Source organism: Aspergillus alliaceus (assembly GCF_009176365.1).
Source record: "Aspergillus alliaceus strain CBS 536.65 unplaced genomic scaffold BDW43scaffold_29, whole genome shotgun sequence".
NCBI classification, from domain to species: Eukaryota; Fungi; Ascomycota; class Eurotiomycetes; order Eurotiales; family Aspergillaceae; genus Aspergillus; species Aspergillus alliaceus.
The window spans coordinates 414677-437491 of NW_022474712.1; the positions used below are offsets into that span (position 1 = coordinate 414677).

At 46.8% G+C, this 22815-nt stretch overlaps 8 protein-coding genes across 8 annotated transcripts; 4 read left to right on the plus strand and 4 right to left on the minus strand.

Annotated features, from left to right (window-relative positions):
* Positions 1-3: 3 nt before the first annotated feature.
* Positions 4-2342, plus strand: BDW43DRAFT_280078 (DUF3429 domain-containing protein). The gene is made up of 5 exons (XM_032042381.1): positions 4-359; positions 435-665; positions 727-783; positions 885-1109; positions 1171-2342. Exons 2-5 carry the CDS (start codon positions 450-452, stop codon positions 1594-1596), a joined length of 924 nt encoding a protein of 307 aa, XP_031899168.1. The 5' UTR covers positions 4-359; positions 435-449; the 3' UTR covers positions 1597-2342.
* A 3143-nt stretch (positions 2343-5485) lies between these two features.
* BDW43DRAFT_320237 (glycerol kinase) lies at positions 5486-7740 on the plus strand (the record flags this gene model as incomplete). The annotated part of the gene is made up of 4 exons (XM_032049047.1): positions 5486-5760; positions 5831-6825; positions 6890-7056; positions 7111-7740. 4 exons carry the CDS (start codon positions 5486-5488, stop codon positions 7372-7374), a joined length of 1701 nt encoding a protein of 566 aa, XP_031899169.1. The 3' UTR covers positions 7375-7740.
* A 384-nt stretch (positions 7741-8124) lies between these two features.
* BDW43DRAFT_280089 (L-ornithine N(5)-monooxygenase) lies at positions 8125-10632 on the plus strand. The gene is made up of 2 exons (XM_032042382.1): positions 8125-9492; positions 9551-10632. The coding sequence occupies exons 1-2, from the start codon at positions 8618-8620 to the stop codon at positions 10185-10187; spliced, it is 1512 nt and encodes a 503-aa protein (XP_031899170.1). The 5' UTR covers positions 8125-8617; the 3' UTR covers positions 10188-10632.
* A 598-nt stretch (positions 10633-11230) lies between these two features.
* Positions 11231-11905, plus strand: BDW43DRAFT_280090 (uncharacterized protein). Its single transcript, XM_032042383.1, has one exon. The coding sequence runs from the start codon at positions 11609-11611 to the stop codon at positions 11855-11857; it is 249 nt and encodes an 82-aa protein (XP_031899171.1). The 5' UTR covers positions 11231-11608; the 3' UTR covers positions 11858-11905.
* A 1382-nt stretch (positions 11906-13287) lies between these two features.
* On the minus strand, positions 13288-16599 carry BDW43DRAFT_280092 (ankyrin repeat domain-containing DHHC palmitoyltransferase family protein). The gene is made up of 6 exons (XM_032042384.1): positions 15834-16599; positions 14937-15740; positions 14811-14883; positions 14473-14737; positions 14307-14419; positions 13288-14249 (listed from the first exon to the last, which is right to left on the minus strand). Exons 1-6 carry the CDS (start codon positions 16128-16130, stop codon positions 13597-13599), a joined length of 2205 nt encoding a protein of 734 aa, XP_031899172.1. The 5' UTR covers positions 16131-16599; the 3' UTR covers positions 13288-13596.
* A 183-nt stretch (positions 16600-16782) lies between these two features.
* Positions 16783-18085, minus strand: BDW43DRAFT_280093 (putative cyclin-dependent protein kinase complex component). The gene is made up of 2 exons (XM_032042385.1): positions 18051-18085; positions 16783-17982 (listed from the first exon to the last, which is right to left on the minus strand). Exon 2 carries the CDS (start codon positions 17671-17673, stop codon positions 16903-16905), a length of 771 nt encoding a protein of 256 aa, XP_031899173.1. The 5' UTR covers positions 17674-17982; positions 18051-18085; the 3' UTR covers positions 16783-16902.
* Positions 18086-18229: 144 nt separating this feature from the next.
* On the minus strand, positions 18230-19629 carry BDW43DRAFT_113422 (putative RNA binding protein). The gene has a single exon (XM_032037958.1). It carries the CDS (start codon positions 19503-19505, stop codon positions 18387-18389), a length of 1119 nt encoding a protein of 372 aa, XP_031899174.1. The 5' UTR covers positions 19506-19629; the 3' UTR covers positions 18230-18386.
* A 966-nt stretch (positions 19630-20595) lies between these two features.
* On the minus strand, positions 20596-22810 carry BDW43DRAFT_280097 (uncharacterized protein). The gene is made up of 4 exons (XM_032042386.1): positions 22586-22810; positions 22230-22509; positions 21690-22172; positions 20596-21641 (listed from the first exon to the last, which is right to left on the minus strand). The coding sequence occupies exons 1-4, from the start codon at positions 22765-22767 to the stop codon at positions 21024-21026; spliced, it is 1563 nt and encodes a 520-aa protein (XP_031899175.1). The 5' UTR covers positions 22768-22810; the 3' UTR covers positions 20596-21023.
* Positions 22811-22815: the final 5 nt, after the last annotated feature.

Sequence of the window (22815 nt, forward strand, 5' to 3'; positions counted from 1 at the left end):
GTCCTTCCATGGCTGGACCTCATTGCGTCTTGCGTTTTGGCCGCATTCATTCAGATACCTAAGCTAGGGTTACAGCCCTGCCCTCGTGGTGACCTTGCGCCTGCCTGACTTTTCCCGATCCCGCTGGCCTAAGGCAGAGGAGTATGACACCTGCGGCACAGGTAGCTACCGTCTCCCCGATCCCCATCCATTACCACACCTCAGCATAATATCACCTCAGTTATTCGCTATCTTTAGGATCGTTCGTCTCCTCGGCCTTTCACCTCCACTCCCACGAGTCTATCTCGACCAATTCCTGGGTGAATACCCTCATCTCCACTCTTATACCTTTCTTCCCTCTACTTTCTCTCCTCAATTGGGTAGGCTCACCTCCGTTTACCTTGATCCGGGCCTTCCAGTCATCGTTGCTAACCCAACCTCGGGAGAAAAATCAGCTGCCTTAGTTGACAATGTTCTACCGTAACATCGCTACCCGATCTGCTCTCAGGGCTTTTTCTAGCTCCAATGCCTCGGTGGCTCGCTCGGCCCTTGCCAACAATGTGTTCAAGGCTCCACTGACCTCTTCCGCTCGTTATCCCGCTCGCCCGACCACCTCTCCCAGCCTTGCTCTGGCCGCTCGCAAGCCTGTCACCACTGCTCTTGTCCGCCATGCCTCGACCGCTAAGGTGAGAGGATTACCACCGTCGAGATGCTGATCTCCAGTCAATTGCTGATCATTCCGTACAGGAGGGCAAGGAAGGTGAGGAGGAAGTTGATATGATGGCTGGTATCAAGAGCGAGGCTGTATGTGCCAAATTCACTCCCTGATATGTACATCTCTGGCACTTACTATGCGCCCGAGGGAATTATCTCGCAATCGACTAACTCTGGGTATGTGATTGTAGAAAGTCATCAAGGACACTTTCAGCCTCTCGAGTGTCCCCAAGGAGGCTCTTTACCTCGGGATGGCAGGTGTTGTCCCCTACGTTGCTACCTCTCTTGAGACCGTCTACCTCTCTTACGAGATCAACCGCGCTGCTACACTCGGTGACGGCCTCATCTTCTCTGGCCAGAGTGCCGAGCTTGCTCTTCACATGCTCGAGCCCATTCAGGTCGGCTACGGTGCTGTGGTAAGTATTACCAAAATCCCCGGTCTCATTGAAGACGAGATCTGACTGCTAATCGATATAGATCCTCTCTTTCCTTGGTGCCATCCACTGGGGTCTTGAGTGGGCCGGATACGGTGGAAAGTTCGGCTACAAGCGCTACGCTGCTGGTGTTATCGCCCCGGCTGTCGCCTGGCCTACTCTGCTGCTCCCCGTCGAGTACGCTCTCATCAGCCAGTTCCTCGCTTTCACCTTCCTGTACTACAACGATGCTCGTGCTGCCGCTGCCGGCCGTGCCCCCGCTTGGTACGGCATGTACCGCTTCGTCCTGACCTTCATTGTCGGAGCTAGCATTGTGGCCAGCTTGGTCGGCCGTGAGCAGATCACCAACACCGTCACCGAGCACACCTTCAAGGATAAGATCAACGCTCTCCTCTTCCTGCAGAAGAAGGAGAAGGAGGAGGCTGAGGCCCGCCGCAAGGCCGAGCTCGGTGAGGAGGACTCCGAGTAAATGATTCCCAAAAGAACCGGGTTGTATGAGCGTATGATACTCTTGTATAGTCGAGATGTTTGTGGGGTGTTTGGGAAAAGAAAAAAGGCTCAATTATCAGAGAGCGGAAGGAGATCCGGGCTGTCCGCGGCAGCGAGCTGTGATAGTAGATGTATTATGCTTTGGCTTTTTATTTTATTTTTCTTTTACCATTTGTGGATCGATTTTTCTTGTAGATTACAGGCGGAAATCAAGAACCCAGCAGACGCTGGTACTCTCCTTTGTTTAGATCTGATCTGATCTGATATACTTCTCCCGAGTACCAAAGAGGAAGGAAGGAGAAAAGAAAGAAGGAAAAAGCGTGGCTCTCACACAGGCAAAAAGGGTTATATATACATACCCCACCGTCCATAGGGCCAGGCTGAGACCACGTTACTGCCAAAGTATAAATAAGGCCAGCCGACAGCCACATTCGAGTGTGGGGATATGAAGAAAGGAAGAAGGGCTAGTACGATCCAGAAAATGGAGTTAGGCTAGTAACAAGAATAGAATCCAGGGAAAGTCAAACGAGGAGGGCTAACAGGGCCATCCCCAAACTCTAACCAGGGCACAAGATGGTAGGAAGTAGTCCGCTGTTCTAGCACTGTGTGCTGTGTACAAGTCATCCAGTGCAGATCCGGAGGCTGATGACGTTAGAATCGAAACAGGTTTTGCTGCTATCTGATCCTTGACCCATGGCGGCCAACTCAGATCAGTGTACCTGTTAGGTTAAGTCATCAAGTTTATTGTTTGCTTCCATCTACGCGCCGGTTACTACTAGTATGTACTAGGAGAAAGAAAACACTCCGTATACTCAACGAAACCTCGGTTATAGAAATATTAAACGTAAAGAATACTTACTATAATTAATACACCATTGTATAGGAGCATTGATATAACCCATTGGACGGGCATTAATAACAAGATATACTAATATCAAGGTACTACACTATCTCATTAGAGTCGTTTTTGACGATCGACTGGCCTTGCATGATTTATGTTAATGTACATCCGTCAACCACCCAATTGGAACAACGATCCCTGACAGTTGTTCATGCCCAAAAAAGGAAAGTAATCCATGCCGAGGCCTTGAGAGGTTTGACACTAAGGCGATGGAACAAAGACCCATGTGCTTAACAGCTGGCTAGAACCGAGTTTTAAGAGAGAGAGAAAAAAAGAGCTAGGACGAAAGTAACAGATTGGAAGAACCTGAGGGTGGAAGAAGAAGTCTGGTTGGCGACGTCACCACCCGCACTCAACCGGATCGTGGCGAACCCAGTTCTCGTTTCTCTCGATCTCTTTCTCCCGGTCCTATGAGGACGGGGAACAATGGCATATGTATCTTCCGAGATTGAAGCCAGTACCGTGGAGCTAATGTATCGGCATCGTGGAATTGAACAATCCCTTCTTGTCATGATTGAGGGTGTTCCCTTGCGCCGCACAGATAGTAGGAGAGAAAGCCGCACGCCCGTTCTTTGGTCGGTGGAACAGATCCCGTGGGCAACAGAGCCAAGCCGAACCGAGTATCCGGTTTGCAAAATTTCTCCGTAAATCACAGGGCCGAACGGAGTCGATTGTTCTGGCTCCTTAGATGACTAGAGCATAGTATATTTATTTAACCTATTCTGGGACTCGCATAACGCTAGAAGAATGCAATCAAATTAGGGAAGGGGAAAAAGGAAAAAGAACAGGACATTGCCCTCTATTTCCGCAAAATATTTCTGGATTATTATGAGTATTAATGATTTAGACGAAGATCTACCATTTAAAAATCGAAGACTTTTACAAAATGTAGCGAGATAAGCAAGATTGCATAGACCACTATTCGGCCAAACATATAGAAAGAATAAAAAAAAAGAAAAAAAGAAAAGACAATAATCAACAGATAATAATTAATAATTCGTAGAGCAGAGTGAAGAACTGAGGCAACATATCCGAATGATCAAAAAGAAATTGATCCAGGGGTAAAAAGGACCTGGGTCTAGATCCATATTAGGGGGGCGAGAGCGTTAAACGGGAAAGGTTGGAGAAAAATGAACACTGTCATGTGCTCGATCTGCAAGCGTCTAGTAGAAGAACCACATAGCGGAGTCTGAATGAAAAGCTGCAGGGCCCCTCTCTTTCGGCGTGCTTTCTATCGATTCTTTCAATGATTTGGCCGAGATCTATTGTACAGGAGAACGACAATGGCTGAGATTCCAGGGATTCCGGATCCAGATCTACGTCTAGAAGAGGGGTGGGATCAAGAGGCCTTTTAACTCTTGTCTCCATTGGACCCTACATTAGTATTTCCGAAGTACTTTTTTATTATTATTATTTTTCCCTTTTACTTTCTTCTTCCCTTTTCGAAGTAAAAATTATAGATCCATCGAAATAGGATAAACCCCGGACCTAAAAGGAGAGAGAAGAAGAGATAAATTGATTTTAAGACAATGATATTGTTCCATCCTTTTGGACTCCAATGGCTTATCGGGTAGCAGGCAGGCTGTTTGCGGGAGTGGTCTAGGCATTGAACTAGTTGATAATGTGGACAAGAGAATTCCATGGAATTTCCCTTACGATGGGTCCATGATCGATGTCATGTGGAAGTCTAGTGACTATTCTTAGTCTGGTTTTTCTGCGACTTGGCCAAGAGAGAGGATCGGATGCCTTGCCGATGCACACGATGTACATCCTCTGACAGTCCTTAAGTTATCAATGCCATGGGAAAATCCCAGAAAAATGAACTCTCACTAGAAAAGAAAAGGAAAGACAATAAAAGCCAAGAAAGGTTAAAATAAAGGTAACAAGCTATTCTGGACCAGGGGTAGAATAGGTCCAGATGGTGAAGGGGAATGCAAAGCCAGTAAGGGAGGATCATGGACCAGACCCAAGAAGGGAAAGGATGTCGGTGCTGACGACGGGCGAGTGGTCGTCTGATCAGAAAAAAAAAAGAGAGAAGGAGAAAGAGAAACAGAAAAGAAGGGGAAAAAAAAAGTGCATCCTCCCTCCCCCACGCCCCCACTTCTCCGCCATGGACGAACGGGGGTCTTAGTCGTAGTCTCATGGAAAGGAAAGTACTAGGGAATACCCAACCGGGTAAGGAATCAGTGACTCCCGTACGCTGTTGACTCTAGAGTGAGGGACCTGCAACAGCAACAGCAACAGGTACCTGTACATGGAACTAACAGAGATCACGGGGAGGGAAAAAAAATAAAAATGGAGGGATTATCCCCAAGCTTATGCACACCTAATAGTAACCCTTAACCTCCAGGCTGGGAAAGATCCACCGCGCTGGATAAAAGAGTCTTCGTTTTCCTCTCGACCTTTCTTCCAGTGATACTATTCTGTTTTCTTTTTTTTTCCCCTCCCCTCCCTTTCTCCCTCTTCAACTCGCCACTCCACTCCCGCCCAGTCTGTGACCTCATACTCCCTTCGATCTTCCAATCCACTTCCACCTTCTTCGACTTACCAAGAACGCATTTCCGTTCTTCTTTCTCTTTGATCGGATCCTTCTCTCTTACTTAACATTACTCCTTCTCTCGCACTCCACCCGAACTCCGGTCACTTGTACGTCATCATCGAACTTGGACTTGTATCACTTCTACTATCAACCCCGCCACCAACACGATTTGCTTCCGTAGTCCAATTCCATCATCTCTCCCCCATCCCACCTATTCCTTTTTCCCCTCTTCCGCTTTTTTTAAGTACCGGAATAGGGACGTAAATTTCCCCCTTTTATATTTCAAACCACCACTATTTTTCGCACCAATCGATTCCTTTTTTTTAACCCTCTTCCGCCACCCTTCCCCTCTCTCCTTATAGAGGCCGAATCGAGGAATAGAATTCTGCGCCGTCACAATCAAAAAGGGAACAAATCTTTTATATCACAATGAGGAATCCTTTTGATATGTCTGACCTCGACGCTCTGGTCGATGAACAAGAGCAGGAACAACCTTACATTGATATTCACGCCTATCAAACGCATGACGGCAATCGCTCTCTTCTGCAGCCGAATGAAAGTCGTCGGGGCGACAATCTGAAGGATCGCTTCATCGGTGCCATTGACACCGGCACCACAAGCTCCCGGTTTATCATCTTTGACTGTACCGGTGTCCCGGTCGCCAAATATCAGAATGAATTCCGCCAGATCCATGAGCATTCGGGGTAAGTCATCGCTTGAACTTCACTGTCGAACAATAATCCCCCCGCTGACCAGAGATCCCTGGTTCTGTAGATGGCACGAACAAGACCCTTTCGACTTGGTAGACTCGGTCTACACGTGTATCGAGGAGGCGATGAAGTCCTTCATGGCTCTTGGCCACTCACCGTCCGAGATCGAAGCCATTGGTATCACCAGCCAACGCGAGACTACACTCGTCTGGGATTGGGAGACCGGCGAGCCATTGCATAACGCTATCGCGTGGCCCGACACTAGGACAAAGGGTCTGGTGCGCGAGCTGAAGGCCCAACCTGGAGCGGATGACCTGAAGAATATTTGTGGCTTCCCCCTCTCGACTTACCCCTCCTCCGTCACCTTAGTATGGATGCTTCGGAATCTACCGGAAGTCAAGAAAGCATATGATGAAGGAAGGCTCGCTTTCGGCACTGTCGATACATGGCTCCTGTATAACCTGAACGGAGGACCTGAGGTGGGTCACCTGGTCACCGATGTGACAAATGCATCAAGGACGATGTTTATGAACCTGAAAACGCTTGATTATGATGAAAATTTGTTGGATTTCTTCGGTATCGACAGGAAAAAGATCAGACTTCCCAAGATCCTCCCATCATCAGACCCGGACGGATACGGGTGGGTCAGAGGAGGACCGCTTGACGGTGTCCCGATTACCAGCTGCCTTGGTGACCAGTCGGCGGCCTTAGTCGGTCATTGCGCATTCACCCCGGGGTCGGCCAAGAATACGTACGGCACAGGATGTTTCCTCCTTTATAATGTTGGCGAGGAGCCAGTTGTCTCTAAACACGGTTTGCTTAGCACGGTTGGCTTCCAGCTGGGCAAGCATCGGAAAGCCGTGTATGCTCTCGAAGGTAGTGTGGCTGTGGCCGGAAGTGGTGTTTCATTCCTGATGAACAACATGGGTTTCTTCCGTGATTCGCGGAAAGTGAGTGAAGTTGCCGCGACGGTTCCTGACAGTGGAGGCTGCGTGTTTGTTACGGCCTTCAGTGGCCTGTTCGCCCCTTATTGGATCGATGATGCCAAGGGAACGATCTGTGAGTTCACCCCATGTTAGAGAGAAGTATTTGTATGGTGTCGTTGGTACTAATATCGGCTTAGTCGGAATCACTCAACACACGCAGCGTGGACACATCGCACGGGCCACTATGGAAGCTGCCTGCTTTCAAACTAAGGCGATTCTCGATGCCATGGAGATGGACAGCGGACACGCATTGTCGGAACTCGCCGTGGATGGCGGGATGAGCAACTCCGATATTTGCATGCAGGTATGTCGCGCATACTACCTATTATAAACAGCGGAAATTAACGTCCTCCCTTAGACTCAAGCAGATATTATCCAGATCCCTGTCGAACGCCCGGCGATGCACGAAACGACTGCCCTGGGAGCCGCAATCGCAGCAGGGTTCGCCATTAATGTCTGGAAGGAGTTTAGCGAACTCAAGAATATGAACCGTGCCAATCGGACGACATTCCAACCTCACATATCCGCCGCGCGGAGTAAGAAGATGTATAACAAATGGTCCAAAGCCGTCGAGATGTCTCGAGGCTGGACGGACCCTAACGAGGAGTCAGAGGAGGAATAATTGCATAGCTCTATAAGCGACATAGGAGACTCACCTATATACATAATTCTGGGATGAAATCTGCGGTTTAGCGTTGTCTTTGTTCTTTTCACGTCTTGGGGTTCTGGGTATGGGCCAACCCGGCGGTGGAGTGTCTTTTTTGGATACCCGATTATCACATCAGGTAGTTCTGGTATATATATTCAGGAATATCAATGCATATATCAAGTCAAATTTGTCATTGTCTATAGAATCGAGTAAGTCTTTTTTGGCTGATTGATACCGGTCGTATCCAAATTGCTACAACTTTCGTCTAATACTACTAGTAATAACCTGATAAAACGTTCAATTGAAGTGTATAGCACCTTCTTTACTATATAGTGTCGGTGGATAATCCATGGTGTGGCGTGTTCCGGCTGGGAGGGAGCTCCATCAATGATTAGTCCATAATCGTACGTGATATGTGGGCTACCAATGTCTTAGCTAAGTAAATGAGATGAGGATGAGGACCATGAAGACGACAACAATAGATTCCTACCTAATAAACACTTGATCCGCATGCGTGATTTGCAGTACAGCAAAGGTATCTGAGAGTACACAGGCAGGTACATACTGTTCATATGTACATATATGCTTAGTGAAACTTTGTACTTGTATTACGCATTTGCAATGCATACGTATGTATATATAATAAATTGATACCACATACTTTTTTTTTCCCCATGGGCTCTTTCCCAATTATACAAATTTTATTCATTTAATCCTTTTCTTTTTTTTTTCCCAATAAAAAAAATTCGGTTTTACATGTTTTGCTCCACTCGACCAGCAACAATTGAGCTGGTGGAACCCAAAACCACTCATCCTATGCCATTCCCGGCCCGCTGTCAGTAGAACTACTGGGCGATTTGGTTTGCCCTCAAAAGAAAAAAGAAATTAAAAAAACCACATTTCTGGGTCCGCTGCATGGAAGCTAATCTAGTATTTCTCTTCTTTCCTTTTTTTTGCTTTTTATTTTTTATTTTATTTATCTATTTTTTTTTCCCGGTCTTTTCCCTTAGTTCAAGAAGAATTATTTAGAGCTGTGGTCCCATGCCATCAATTGACCCCCGGACTATACATATAAGCTACTCTTTCCGTCCCAGTATCCCTCAAGCTCTTTTCCCCTGAGTTTTCCCAGTCTTATACCTTCCATTGTGGCTTGTTCCTTTCCTCTTCTCTTCTTTATCAATCGTCTTCATATTATTATTTCAATTAATCTTCATCCATGGAACCGGTAGAGAGGAAGCTAGAGATTGGCTCCCATAGCTATCCTAAAATGCCCCTCACGCAACAGCGCTCTTCCGGAGAGCCACCCCGCCTAAAAGCCGCACCCAAAGACGAACTCCATGATCTTCTGTGTGTGGGCTTTGGACCGGCTTCCCTGGCTATCGCAATTGCACTTCACGATGCTTTAGATCCATGCCTGAACAAGTCCGCTCCCAACCCCAACTGGAAGCCCAAGGTTTGCTTCCTGGAGCGACAGAAGCAATTTGCCTGGCATTCAGGCATGTTGGTTCCTGGCTCAAAGATGCAGATTTCTTTCATTAAGGATCTAGCAACCATGCGGGATCCCCGCAGCAGCTTTACTTTCCTGAACTACCTTCACCAGAAAGACCGTTTGATTCATTTCACTAACCTGAGTACGTTCCTCCCGGCTCGGCTGGAATTTGAAGACTATATGCGGTGGTGTGCACAGAGATTCGCGAATGTGGTGAGCTACGGCGAAGAAGTTATCGAAGTGACCCCTGGGAAGACCCATCCAAGCAGCCCGGTGGTCGACTTCTTTACAGTCAAGTCTCGGAACGTAGAGACTGGTGAGATCTCCACTAGAATGGCGCGCAAAGTCGTCGTTGCTATTGGTGGTACTGCGAAATTACCCAAGGAGCTACCCCAGGACCCAAGGATTATGCATTCGTCCAAGTACTGCACTACTTTACCAGCCATGCTGAAGGACGACCGAGAAGCCTACAATATCGCTGTACTGGGCAGCGGCCAAAGTGCTGCTGAGATCTTCCACGACCTTCAAAAACGATACCCGAATTCGAAAACGACCCTCATTATGCGAGATACAGCTATGCGGCCTAGTGATGATTCACCATTGTAAGTAGAAAGACCGTTCACGCCCTTCCTACGATAACCATTAATATAAGAGATACAGTGTCAACGAATTGTTCAACCCCGAACGAGTCGACAAGTTTTTCAACCTTTCCTCTGCCGAACGCCAGCGCTCGCTCGCTGCCGATAAGGCAACCAATTACAGTGTTGTTCGACTTGAGTTGATTGAGCAGATCTTCCATGACATGTACATTCAAAGGGTCCAAAACCCCGATGAGACGCAATGGCAACATCGCATTCTCCCCGGCCGCAAGATCACTCGAGTGGAGCATTATGGACCTCACAGGCGGATGCGGCTTCATGTTCGGGCTGCAAAGGACGAAAAGGATAGCCTTGTCGGGGATGGCAAGGAGACATTGGAAGTCGATGCACTCATGGTGGCCACAGGCTACAACCGTAATGCGCACGAGCAACTACTGAAGAACGTGCAGCATCTGCGGCCGGCGGACCAGAAACACTGGACTCCCAACAGGGAATACCGTGTTGAGATGGACCCGAGCAAAGTTAGCGCCCAGGCAGGAATTTGGATACAAGGTTGCAATGAGCAAACACATGGATTGAGTGATAGTCTGCTGTCGATCCTGGCATCACGCGGTGGCGAGATGGTGAATTCGATCTTTGGAGGCGAGGCGGCGGGAACGGCGGTGCCAGAGACCACTCACGTCCGCGCTATGCTGTAAAAAAAAGGAAAAAGGGAAAAAGGGATTGTCGGGTCGGAGACCCTCTAGATCCGCTTCTTTCGCGCGTTTTTGGCGCTAAAGATTATTCTCTGACGAAAGGATGAGCCGAAACCCAACGGCAGGGGAGGGGTAAAAATGAAAAGGGAAGCAAACCAAAGTAATCTTGATACTGGTATATATTATTTTATTTGTTGGATACCTGTTCTATTAAGCATAGACTATATACTATACCATAGATCTGATCTTGTCTGGCTATGTAGTTATTGGTATCTTTTCACAACGAATGTCCGAAGTGGAATGAGAGCATGGTAGCATCAATAAACAATTTCACCGCTTATTCCATGTGTTTCATGGCAAAAATGAATGGCACCAAACGGAAATTTGTTCTGCGACTCTAGCCGTGTGCCTGAACAAGTAGCCACCAACCTCCCTCCGGAACGGACCCGCTGGCGTCAGGCTTATTGGTCGTTTCGTGATATCCATTACAGCATAGAACACCCTGAAAATCCTCGGAACTCGGAAAAGAGAGAAGGGATAAAATATGTATGTATCATTTTTGTATGTATGTACGTTGATGGCATGAATTTTACTAGTCCATGAAAAAGAGATAGTATAGGGAAGGGGGGGACTCAAATTACTTGATGGATTAATTACGATGATGAAATTTTTTTTAAAAGGTTTCTAGGGAGAGGCAGAAAAAGCAAACATTGGCTGAGAGTGGGCAATTTTGACAATTTTGACCAAGACGCCTGATAATCTGATCAGATAAAAGTTTTCACTTGTTATCAGATGGCGCCATCCCACAAATACGAATCGGTTCCGCCAGCTAGAAATTAATAAAGGCCCTTAACCACGGCTGAGACTGACGCACCTCCGGCTCTTTTTCCCTCATCGTTCCTTGGTCTTCCCCCGATGCCAAGGAGCCAAGGAAAAAGCTAGAAAAGGCACGACCCACTGATTGATTACGACGAGTGATGACTGAAAGCTGGACCATGATTTTTTTTTTTTTTTGTTTCTGTGTGCGGTGGTCCTGTAGAGAAGTGTGTGCCCCCATAGCTTTCCCGTTTAGAATTCCTCATAGGTCGCTATCCTGTATTTTTGTCATGGTTTCTAGTCAGTTATTCTCTGGCTAATGCTATCTTCCTTTCTTTCCCTTATTCAATTGACCCTTCTCACTCGGTTTCCGAGGACTTCTGCTCGGGGATGCACTCCAACCATTTAGTAACTAAATGATTATTGATTGATAATTTAAATGAGGTGACCCCCCCTAAATCCAGTTCCCTAACTAGACCCATTTTCTTCCTGCCCAGAGCACTCGATCATTCGATCGTTTATGAAAACGAGAGGAATGCTGTACACCCACTCCAACATGCCACCCACACTTACCTCAGAGAACATTGCCTGTCTCAGATGTTCCGACGATGATCACATTTTCTCTATGTAATAGGGAAATTTGGATGAGTTGGGCCAGAGCGACAATGGTGATCTGTTCTCATCATAGACGAGAATTCCCGGCATTGTTTCGCTTCGGGGCAAGGGCAACGATGCTAAGCCTGGCGGCTTGTCTTTCTTTTATTTTATTTTATCTTATTTTTTTTAATCCTCCCTCATGTCTTTCACCCCTTTCGCGCTTGTCTTGCTGCAGGTCTCCTTCGGTTATGCATACATAGTCCTGGAGCTCCTTAGACCAGTAGCTAAGTGTACATTTATCCGTCTACATTTTCAACGGGGATGCATTGAGGATCGCATAGAGAAAGCGCTGCCAGTACGGACATGGGTTCCATTACGCCGTATAGTTAAGGCTGATACTAGTAGTGATGTGGTTCCAGTGGATTGATTTGGTCGTACACAGTGCACACAGATATATATTGTAACCACGGATAGAGAGCATCAGATAAGACTCATCTAATCAATCTAACCGAGTATCAAACAAGACCCAAGACTATTCACAGATTCCTCACGGGATTTGTAGCTATTTTACATTAAGTAATTAAAACCGAAAGGGGGGAGGCAAAAAAAAAAAATAAATAAAAAATGAGAAAAGCCGGTCAAACTCCATCCGAGATAAGATCCTAGCGCAGCAAATTTGATTTCGCGCTTAGGATTTCTTGCGACATCGGATGTTTCCAGTGTACGTATGGTATGTATACGTATTGACAAGTATGGTATGACACTTAACCTATCCAGAATTGTTTGTACCGTGGACCTCAGCTGTAAATTGCCTCCCTAAGGTGGGTATACACGGTTACTACTACATCTGGAGCTGGAGCCCTGAGGAAGGAGAATAATGGGGATATTCCTTGGAGAGGCCCTCGATTACACACACCTTAGGTACATAGATACTCATAAATTACATCCATGAACTTACTTTCTCACAAGCGAATAAGACAGCTTATATAACTATATGGCTCAATATACAGCTGATGATGCCTACAAGAACCTCATAACCAATATACGAAGGTACTGCATAAAACCGATTTGATATTAGCTATAGGACCATATTCTAGAGTTAGAAGGGTTAGAAGGGCTAAGAAGGTCTCTCAATCTCTAGTATACACCAATTCTAGAGCTTCTGATCAAGTTTGACGATCGAGGTTTCACCCAGGTTTCCTCAGGGTACACCATAATTATACTATAGTTTGTACGCTGCTTTTACGATTGATTTATTATGATAGCAGCCCTTGTCTACTTGGCGTGCTTTGCTGCTGAATCTTTTTGAGAGCTTTTCGGCTTTCGACTTGGAAATGTACCTGATTTTCTTGAACAGCCAAACGTCATCACTTTCAAGGTTGGGGAGACGCCGAGTCTGCTGCCGGGCAAGTCACACCGGAGAATTACCTAGTACGCCCAAGATGATTACTTAGACAAGTTGTATTTATTTGCTCGTCTACATACCTAATTGCACTCTGCCAGGTTTGCTCTGCGGTATGCACGTTAGTTCCGCTCTACCATGATATCCATCTGCTCTACTCCTAGTGATGGGATTGGACAAGGATACCAGCTTTGGAACAAATACAGAGTCAAATGTGATGATCAATTCAACCCAGAGTGATACTGTAGTTAGAGTCTTCAATGTGAGTAAGATCTTTCCGATACGTAATTTGCGACTAAATCACAACAGGTCCATTGGTATTTACTCTGAACAAGTACAGATTTGACATGAGCTGGAAATGACCAGCAGAGACTCTAACAGTAAGTACGGCATGATATGGTTATGCACAACATAATACAAGGAAAGCAGCAAAGAAATAAAGAGGTACACCATGCATGAACATTTGATACAATTAGGCGTATCAGTTCGGCGTCGTCCGACATCATTATATTTGCGTTTGCAGAACGTGGTGGTTATATAACGGCCCACAGGAACACATGCTAAGGAGGATCTGGCCACTAAGCAACGGAGACATGCTTAGACACCCTGTTCAGGGTCTTCATCTGCCAGACTCCGATACCCACCACCGCTATGCATCCGTGAAGGACTTTCATACATGCGGTTATAGTTGATCACCTCACCACCAAGCATACCCGCACCCGGTTCTCGCTTCCCAAAGTAGGGGGCCGGGTCACACCAGAAATCCCGACAATTGGTGACAACGCCCCGCGAAAACGGGTTCTTGGGTCGGGCGGCACGCGGACTATCTCGCAACCCATCTCGGGCAGTAGCAAAGAACGTATCGATTCCAAGAAGAGATGACCATTGCTGCAAGCAGCCATGTTTCCGATGGCGAGGAGAAATCCGCGCAAGGGCGGGATTCGGACCTTGGCCAGAGGATGATAGGCCAGCTGCATCAAGGGAGGTTGTCCCAGCAGTTACGGCAGAAGCAAAAGCCCGCGAGCTTGGATAGCTTCGGTCAATTGAATGACCTCTCATGTTCTCATATGTCGTCTGATTCCGAGAGATTTGGATCATCTGAACGGCAACAAGCATGGTGACCCAGACCAGCTGAATGCATACCCACAGATCGAGAACAAGGGTAAACGTATCACGAAGCACAAAGTCACATAGGGCTTCATTGATAATATTACACTGGGGCTGCGCGGGCGCTGGCAAGCTGTGGATATCTAGCGAACCTGGTAAGATTCCTGCTCATCTTAGGGAAAGGGATGGACGAAGCTTACAATTCAACGTCAGCTGCACAAACAAGATAATGCCAACCTCCAAGCAAGTAATATACAGAACGAAATGGCGCAAATTATTTGCCCCGACACAATTGTCAATCCAGGGACAATGGCTGTTTTTGCGTTAGTGCGACCGCCTACAATATGTGCCCAAGTGAATACTCACTGATCATGTTTTGCAACGCAGCGCGCACAACGCTTGCAATGCTTGCTTCGCAAGGGTTTTCGGACCATGCAATAAACGCAGAAATTTTCTTCATCAAATTTCCACTGTTCAAAGAGCTCCGTAATTACTGCCCTCTGCTGGTTTCTACTGCCAAGTTTTGGAACAAACCCGGGGTCTTCGGTCATCGCGTAAATATAAAAATAGCTTGTGAGGGAGAAGAATATGGTAAAAAGCACGTTCAAGATTGGAGAGGTGGAATACGTCACTAATGGGTTTACCGTTTAGTTTCTCGCCCCCAACCACTGAACAGTTGTACGTATTCTCAAGACAAAACTTACCTGGTAGGACATTAAAGACGTATCTGAAGCCCACCCAGAACAGAGTGCCTGCAAAGACACCGGATAGATACGGCTAAGTTGTGGATCAGCAACGGAACCATGCACTTTGAAACAGACCAAACATACCGTCTTCTGGAGAACCCTGTATTCGGTTGGACCTTGGCTGGCAGCCTTCTGCGCAACCCATTGTAGGCCAAACACGGTTACCAGCATCACAGGAATAGCAGCGTAGACGACCATATTGCTTAGGATCCACACAGCCGCAAAAACAATGGCGAAAGGCCAAAGGAAAAAGAATTTGGACATCAAGCTCTTGTTTCGTATCCAAGATGTTAACCCAAACGAACTAACCTTCGTATTCCCATCGAAGTCATAACCACATTCATCCAAAGCACGGTACCACACACGCGTGGTATTCATCTCCCCGGCCACGACGGCCGGCGTTTTGCCGTCTCGGGTCTTCGCAAACTTATCTGCACCATACTCGATCATCTTTAGAACACAAGGCAAGGATCCCTTAACGAGGGCCCAATGAAGGGGAGTTAGCCCGCTGTCATCGACCGCGTTTGCATTGGCACCCCATCGTAAAAACAAATCCACACAGGCCGGATATCCCTTGTAAGCGGCCCACATCAGTCCCGTGTGTCCCTGTTGGTCGATGACGTCCACTGGAATCTCTTGGTGTAAGAGCAGCACCAGTAAGAAGGCGTTTCCGTCAATAGTGGCCAAGTGAAGGATATTGTAGCCTTGGACATCAGTAAGAAGAGGATCGGCACCGCGTTGTAGCAGAAGGTGAACAATATAATAGTGACACCGCTGAGCTGCCCACATTGCCGGCGTAGCTATCGATTCTCCTCCTTTAGCGTTGACATCGGCACCAGAGTCTAGTAAGAACTTGCACATGGCATATTGGTTGTTGATCGCAGCCCACTAAAAGGGAATCGAAGCCACAAGGTCAGTAGGTGTCCTTCTAACTGTTGGTGTCATATACGCTGGAAAGGTACCGAAGACGTTGATACGCACGTGTAATGGAGTGATCCCTTCCTCATCCTTATGATTGGCGCTGAACTTCTTCTCGTCGAATAATCTTTGCATGGCAGAGACCTCCCCTATTCGGGCAATCTGCATGATATCTTCACCAAGTGGGATTGATCCTTTGACCGGTCCACGCTCTGAGTTCATTGTCTTGAGTTCAACGCTGGCATCTTCCTGGGTGACTTTCGGAGGGATGGTTCGGCCTTTGCCGCTGAGGGTAGAGGGTGGACTCGTTGCAGAACTGCCGTTGGTGTGCGCTTCTGTGGAGGAACTCCCTGAGGACATCTCTGTCTACGATTGCGGGTGTTTCTTTCTTTCTCCTTTCTTCCTTTTTCCTTTATGTACCCAGGAGGAAGGGCGTCTGTTATGATTCTTGAGAGTAGGTTGGGTGAGGATGCGTGTACGTGGAAACTCGTTCGGCGGTGACAGCTCGATCTAAACAAGCATTGCTAAGTCAAAAAAACGATCCAACAGGTGACAAATTCATAAAAGGAAGGTAATAGCTCGTAAAGCAAGAAAAGGAATTTCGAAGAGGGAGAAAAAGGAAATATAGTGAACGACGAATAAATGGAGGGGAGAAAAAGGGAGTAGGACAAACGAGGCTACTATTTTTCTTGGTCGGGGAAACTCGAGAGATGTGAAGTGCCTTGAGTCGGAATTAAATTCTACAAACCTATTCCGTACGACTGCGCGTGGAGGCCTTTTCTAATATTTGGATAAATAAATCTATATCTTTGACTCTGAAGCATATCAGAAGTGCTAGGCATATGTATATACATAGATATGAATATTTCTTCATTGTACATTAAATTTATTCAGAAACGTACCATCCCATTAAAAAGTGAAGGATTACTCAGCTACCGAAAAAGTATAACTAGCTCATTGATTGATGGATGGATGGGTCGAATTAGGCAGCCGCATTGACATACAATAATAGGGTGATCAGGGTGAATTATCCATATTATCCATTATAACATTGGAGACATAAAGGAGAAAATTCCATGAGAACTATTGACCTATAACTAGTAGACATCAAAACACCCTTATCGAGGGGGATTTAACCAGCGATAGGACCGTGACAGCCAACATTCTTCTCAAGAATACTTGCCTGATTGGCGAGCGCGTGGGCATCGACTCGCAATTCAAAATCCGCCAGAAAGCAGAAGCTAATTTCCAGCTTCGACAGTTCGCGTTCACTCACTCCGCCAACCTTCGCAACGCGACTATGGGGATAACTAAGGTCTTCCAGGGTTTTCATCGCTACCCGAAGACCAGCAAGGACTAAACGATGCATGTTCCTAGGGTTCAGCGATATGATTCTTTCAACCGTAACCATTCGGGCGAGGTACATGCTTGTAGCAAGATAGACGGCTGTTGACATCGGGCAGTACCGATGAAGCCGCAGGAGGTAGTCTTGTATTGTAATCGGAGGCACACGTTTTGAGAGGAATCTCTTGGACAATATGCCTAGTTGGATACGATCGCGTCCTGTCTCATTATACCCTGCAGGGCAGCAATGTATCTCGGTGCCACTTGCTGGGGTGGCTTCCCCACTGGAGATGCCATCGCATTGAGTCCTATTCTTGACCACGGAGGCAGCATCTACCCGCGTGTCATTCAATCCATCCATATTCTGCTTAGCAAGCACTTCGATGTAAACACAGAGTAGGCCCAATGCTGCAGCTGGCGTCATTTGGTAAATACTGGCGGTTTCCGGGTTACCATCCTTATCCTCCCTCAAGGACCCCAGATCTGATTGTACCCACCGAGAGATCGTGTCCGTCTGCGGGCTCTGAGATCCTTCATCCTTAGAACCCCACCCTGTCATCGCGATAAGTTGCAGAAATTTGATGGAATGAATGTAGCGACGCGGGAAGGTACACCTGGCCTACAGGAGTATACCAAACGGTCGGATGAGTATGGCATTGTGGGACTAAGCCCAGGGTGAAGATGCTACGATGCCGGCGCCGAGTCGAGTCAAGTTAAGCGTGATGGCATACAAACGTCCAGAAAATAAGTGAAGAGGGGTAAGACCGTACATTCAAGCCACGTAGGTGGGGTGCGATAAACGAAGGCATGTATCATAGGCGTGCAATCACTATGTAGACCGGTCTATTTAATTAAATACGTCCATGATCTATCAGTATAATGTATGTTAGTGCATTCAACTCAAGATCACATACAATCTTTCGGCAGTAGACTCACGGAGCAAGTGTTTGGCTGGGAGGAGGGGATCTGTGGTGCAAGTTGAAGTTTGAGCTGCTATGTACTGGACTAAAATAGATACAAATAGGGCAAATCACATGATAATATTTACAGGACGTCTCTTATGAAATGTATTAAATCAAACCCCGACCAGCAAACAAATAATAATAATGCCCTCAATTAGAGGGAAACTACTTAGTACCTGCAACATACTTTATAAACCAAAAACGGTCGAAGATCAACTGAACTGAAGCTATCTATGCGCCTGCTCAAAGGAATCATGTCAGAATCCAGCACGCCCTAATACTCACTAGTACATACATTAAACTAGCCTCTTCAACTACAGTCATATTGCCGGTTACTCCCTCCATAAATTATTCGCTCATCAGATCGACGGGTACATCGACACCTTCCGCTGTAGGACTTAAAGTTACGCAGTAAACCCTCCCGTGTATGTTGCCTCCAGGCTTCTTTGCGGATGCGCTCGGCTGCTTCAGACATCTGCCGTTTGCCATCTTGAATGATACGAGGTCGGGCATGTTCACTGAAGGTTCTTTCTGGGGTTCGAACACGGCAGGTTGCACCGCTATTCCCAGAACCATAGTTATTATTGAGACCACCGATGGAGGGACTGTGGTGATGACGTGATTCAACGTGGTATCGTTCTCGTTCTCGGTCGCTGACTTTAGAGTCTCTGGCCCTGTTGGTATTCTTCACGTATTCTACATCGCTTGCGAAACGAACCCGTCGATGACGGCCTGGACTGGGTGCTCGTTTTTCGCAGGGACTAGCCCGATGGTCATTATGTATCTTCACTATACGGGGCCCCCGTCTTGAGGGTTCACGATCAGAAACTGGAGTCCTCTCTCTCGGCTTGCGAGCTCCCCTAGACAGTTGCCGTGATCGAGGATAGCGAGAAGAAATGTCAAATGCATCTGCTCCATTGTCCGATTCGAACATGAATTTTGTTCGGGATCGAGTGGATTGTAACTTTGGGGAAGATGACTGCACAGTTCTCCGCGCAATCCGTATTTCATCGTCAGGCTTATGGACAACGAACCGACGACGGGATTTGTCGCGACCTCTTGGCCTGCATGTGCTTTCTCCATTCGAGACTGTGCTAGTATCGGTATCGGAGTTTGATTCCCACTCCACTTCTGATTCAGGTTCTGGCTCTTGCTCTAATTCTCCAATTCTACCAAGGAGTGCAAACCTAAATCTCAGTGGCCGGCTTCGAATCGGCGAAGATGTCCTTATGGTACTATCCGAGGGTACTCTTGGTCGCTTAGGCTTCCTTGGCTCGATGATTTTATATCGAGGCGAGTCCATACTTCGTGAACTTTTTGGTTGGGCATGTTGAATATAGAGTATCGTGGGATCCCGTCCTAAAGGGCGACTGCACGCCGCTTTGCCGAGGATGCGGGTACGAATGAATTCTTTTGTTCGGACTTCCATCGGAAGAAGCTAATGAAGCTTCCAGCAAATCGAGCTTCAGCTACCTTAGAATGCTAAAAGACGCTATAGTGTTTGACCGGTATGATGAGGCACCGCGATGAGGTGCACAGCGTTGGTGGACTCTGAAAACCCCACTGACTTGAGGTGAGCCGGAAATGTTATATGTATAGGGATACCTCCCTTTGAGCGCGCAGTATTCTCCTCTTCAAGTAGGCGTCCTCTTCGAACAAAAGACTGACAAAAAGCAAATGCTGTACATAATAGAGGCTGATCAGCAAGATGGGTATGGGTTTCCTTTGCTTGCAAAACAAGTGAACAATCAACCCAACAACGTCATGGACAAGAGATCAGTGACTGGAGTCATGGGTTCTAGGCGCCTGATTAATGGACACAGGGCCATTTTGTTTGTCTGTTCTCAGAAAAAAAAAAAGAAAAGAAAAAGACAAAGCATAAAATGTTATAGCATCCGGATAGCTTTGTATAGACAAAGCGTTAAATGATACCCTTTTTCTATCTTATTGCTCACGAAACATCGCAAGGAGACAAAGTAAGCCACATACTACTCATGGATGTAACAATGAGATGATGTGGGCCAGACAATTTATATCAGAACATCCAGTGCTCGACATTTACAAAGAATATACTACTGTCATATCATAGTTAGAGAGACAGAGAGAGTGTGTGTATGTGTGTTTATATTGCAGCCTAATTAGTTCTACTGATGAAAGGCTGTACCTCTGTCAACGACCCTTACTACAGCTCTAACAACTTCATAGGATGAGAGAAAGGTGTGGCAGTGGACTTCGTGGTGGACATTGTAGCCATCGTAAGTGTGGCTGGTTGACGGTCACAGGGCACATTCGAAGTCAGCCGGGCAGGTAGTACGGAGAAAAGCAAAACAAAAAGCAACGAGAAATATAAACGATAAGTAATGACAATAAGGGAGAGAGGATATTGTCCATAGAACAGATGCCATCACATGATGCTTTTTTAGAAAATACGGCCCTTTTGTAACCATTCTTCGCTAGTGATACAAGAGCCTCCACATGCAGGGGCTGCGGCAACGAAACTGCCTGAACAATATCATAGAGGGACCTATAAGGACTTAGTTCCTGGCTAGTGAGCTTAAGGGCATCCAAGGCTCCCTACACAGTATATACCCTGTGAACAATGACCACATGATTCATGTACAGCTGATGATGAGATGATGGCGGCTGCAGCTGATAGTAACGTTATGTGGCGCAGGGTCAATTACTACTGCACCAGCCACATATTTATTTTGACAACCGAGGTCGAGTTTAGTCGTTGTACTGCCCTTATACTGTACTGCTAATAGTAATAGGTAGCAGAACCTCGTTTTGTTCATCCCTTGGCTCCTTATTTCAACAGGTTGACTTTACTAGCCAAAAAGGCAGCCAGCTGCAAGGCTCCAGGCTCCACAAGCTTCCTTCCCACCTTGTAACTACAGCCATACAATTTGTATTTGAAGCTAGTCACTCAAGCATCCACTGCCTTATGTCAACCCCACCTTTCCGTGAGCTTTTCTCGGTCCTCATTATGTCGAAAAAGTACGTCCAGGTCGAGAAACTCAATTCCTTTCTGTATGCGGGCCAAGTTTGACTCAAGTTCAGAGAGTTGGGCCTCATGGGCTGCATTCGTAAGCAAAGTTGTAAAGTGTGAATTGGCGCGCAAGGAGGACGAAAGAAGCCGGGTTGCCCGATCGCTTGAAATCATGTCCGCCACCAGAGGTGTATCTGCGGCTATCCCGTAATCATGCAGACAATCTATTATGTGTTGCCTCTTTTCGGAAAGCGCATTGACATCTCTGCCGTTTTCTTTGGGCTGGAACAAGGACTCAAAAGTTAAACCAGTACGGCGCAAGACAGCGGCCAGGATCTGAGGCTCCGAAAGTGAACCAATGCGTGTCGCGGAAGACGTAGACATCAACGTTGGTGGGTTCGAACGTCTTGCAGAAGGTCCTCGTCTTGGTACAGGAAGATCGGAGAACTGATCGCCTATTTTAGTTCGATAGATGGTGTTAAGAGCTTCAAGTGTTCCACAGAATGACTCGCGATCTTGTAGGGATCTGATAAGGCGGTCGGTAGATAACTTCATCTCGGTGACTAGGTCTAAGATCTGTACCGGGGTTAGTCACTTAAGCCATGGCAGCGAAGGCTGACTTACATAGTCGAGCTTCCTATGGGAGGCAATGCGCAAATGGCTGTGGTGATTTCGAAGCTCACGTAGTATGGGTGTAGCGTATTGTTGCTTCGTATACATCTCAGCCAGTATGTCGATCTCCGGATACAAAGATTCTAATTCTCCTTCCAATGCGATCAAAATATCATCATCGACCGTGTCAGATACCTGGGCGGCCTTGAATGGACCGGCCCTGAGGTTCTCCAAGTACATTCGATCGAGTCGGTGCTGCAGTTCCTCTGCAAGACACTGTGCGAGTATCATGCTCAACTCAGAGGTTCGCTTCACAGCAAGGGCATCATCGCCAGTAGGTTTTAAACCAGATACAAGTCGCCCTAGGTCCGCCAATACTCGATCGTCTTCCTTTAGCCAAGCTGCGAGAGAGGACAATATTCTTTTACTATCGACTGCTGCATTCTCCGATTCGATCCTCAAGCCTGCGCTGACTTTATCGGCTAACTCCCTGGTCTATGCGCACAAAATATTAGCGGAATCTCATGTATTAAAACCGGGGGCAGTTGTTACCGCGGCATTTGTGTTTTGCTTTTCCAATTCACGTCTCTGACGCAGTCGTTCTATATCCCTGTTGTGTCTGGCTCCTCGTTCAGTTTCCCGGCGAAGTTGTTTGTCTATATCCTCACACAGAGACGCTAATATCCCTGTTTGTTTTTGAAACACGGCAGTTGAGGCGTTCAGTGAATTGATTGCTCTCCGAATGTCTTCATCGAGGAACGGCCGACCCTCACTGGTATCAGGTTTACGGATAAAATTCCGCAAAGTGCCAGCACTTTCAAGCTTTGTATACCTGTTCATAAAGTCGATACTTAGCATTCCAATCGTTGGATACTTTGAATGACACGAAAAGGGCTCTGTAGACACACAGTGTGAGTTCTTCTCGTGACAAGAGAGTGTCATGGTTCAAATACTCCATCACCCATTTTGCGTTCCCGGCTGCTTCTTTCCCATCGGTAAAAGCCGATGCAACCTCGACGCGTTTGACTGGAATATCATGATCTTTAAAAGCGTTTAGAAGGATAGTTGCTGGGTCGCTTGAGTGGCCCATTGTTGGATTGTCTGTTCACTGCTAGTATTTGGTTGGGTCTGGCGACGT

What these genes read in the sequence shown, in the direction of transcription:
- BDW43DRAFT_280078 (XM_032042381.1), top strand. Translation starts at nt 450, where the DNA reads ATGTTCTACCGTAACATCGCTACCCGATCTGCTCTCAGGGCTTTTTCT. An exon ending in GCCATGCCTCGACCGCTAAG is followed by an intron (nt 666 to 726) that starts GTGAGAGGATTA and finishes CATTCCGTACAG; the next exon opens with GAGGGCAAGGAAGGTGAGGA. An exon ending in AGGTCGGCTACGGTGCTGTG is followed by an intron (nt 1,110 to 1,170) that starts GTAAGTATTACC and finishes TAATCGATATAG; the next exon opens with ATCCTCTCTTTCCTTGGTGC.
- BDW43DRAFT_280089 (XM_032042382.1), top strand. Translation starts at nt 8,618, where the DNA reads ATGGAACCGGTAGAGAGGAAGCTAGAGATTGGCTCCCATAGCTATCCT. An exon ending in CCTAGTGATGATTCACCATT is followed by an intron (nt 9,493 to 9,550) that starts GTAAGTAGAAAG and finishes TAAGAGATACAG; the next exon opens with TGTCAACGAATTGTTCAACC.
- BDW43DRAFT_280090 (XM_032042383.1), top strand. Translation starts at nt 11,609, where the DNA reads ATGATCACATTTTCTCTATGTAATAGGGAAATTTGGATGAGTTGGGCC.
- BDW43DRAFT_280092 (XM_032042384.1), bottom strand. Translation starts at nt 16,130, where the DNA reads ATGTCCTCAGGGAGTTCCTCCACAGAAGCGCACACCAACGGCAGTTCT. An exon ending in TGCGTTGCAAAACATGATCA is followed by an intron (nt 14,420 to 14,472) that starts GTGAGTATTCAC and finishes ACGCAAAAACAG; the next exon opens with CCATTGTCCCTGGATTGACA. An exon ending in TGTGCAGCTGACGTTGAATT is followed by an intron (nt 14,250 to 14,306) that starts GTAAGCTTCGTC and finishes CAGGTTCGCTAG; the next exon opens with ATATCCACAGCTTGCCAGCG.
- BDW43DRAFT_280093 (XM_032042385.1), bottom strand. Translation starts at nt 17,673, where the DNA reads ATGACAGGGTGGGGTTCTAAGGATGAAGGATCTCAGAGCCCGCAGACG.
- BDW43DRAFT_113422 (XM_032037958.1), bottom strand. Translation starts at nt 19,505, where the DNA reads ATGGAAGTCCGAACAAAAGAATTCATTCGTACCCGCATCCTCGGCAAA.
- BDW43DRAFT_280097 (XM_032042386.1), bottom strand. Translation starts at nt 22,767, where the DNA reads ATGGGCCACTCAAGCGACCCAGCAACTATCCTTCTAAACGCTTTTAAA. An exon ending in AGCAAAACACAAATGCCGCG is followed by an intron (nt 22,173 to 22,229) that starts GTAACAACTGCC and finishes TTGTGCGCATAG; the next exon opens with ACCAGGGAGTTAGCCGATAA. An exon ending in CCCATAGGAAGCTCGACTAT is followed by an intron (nt 21,642 to 21,689) that starts GTAAGTCAGCCT and finishes ACCCCGGTACAG; the next exon opens with ATCTTAGACCTAGTCACCGA.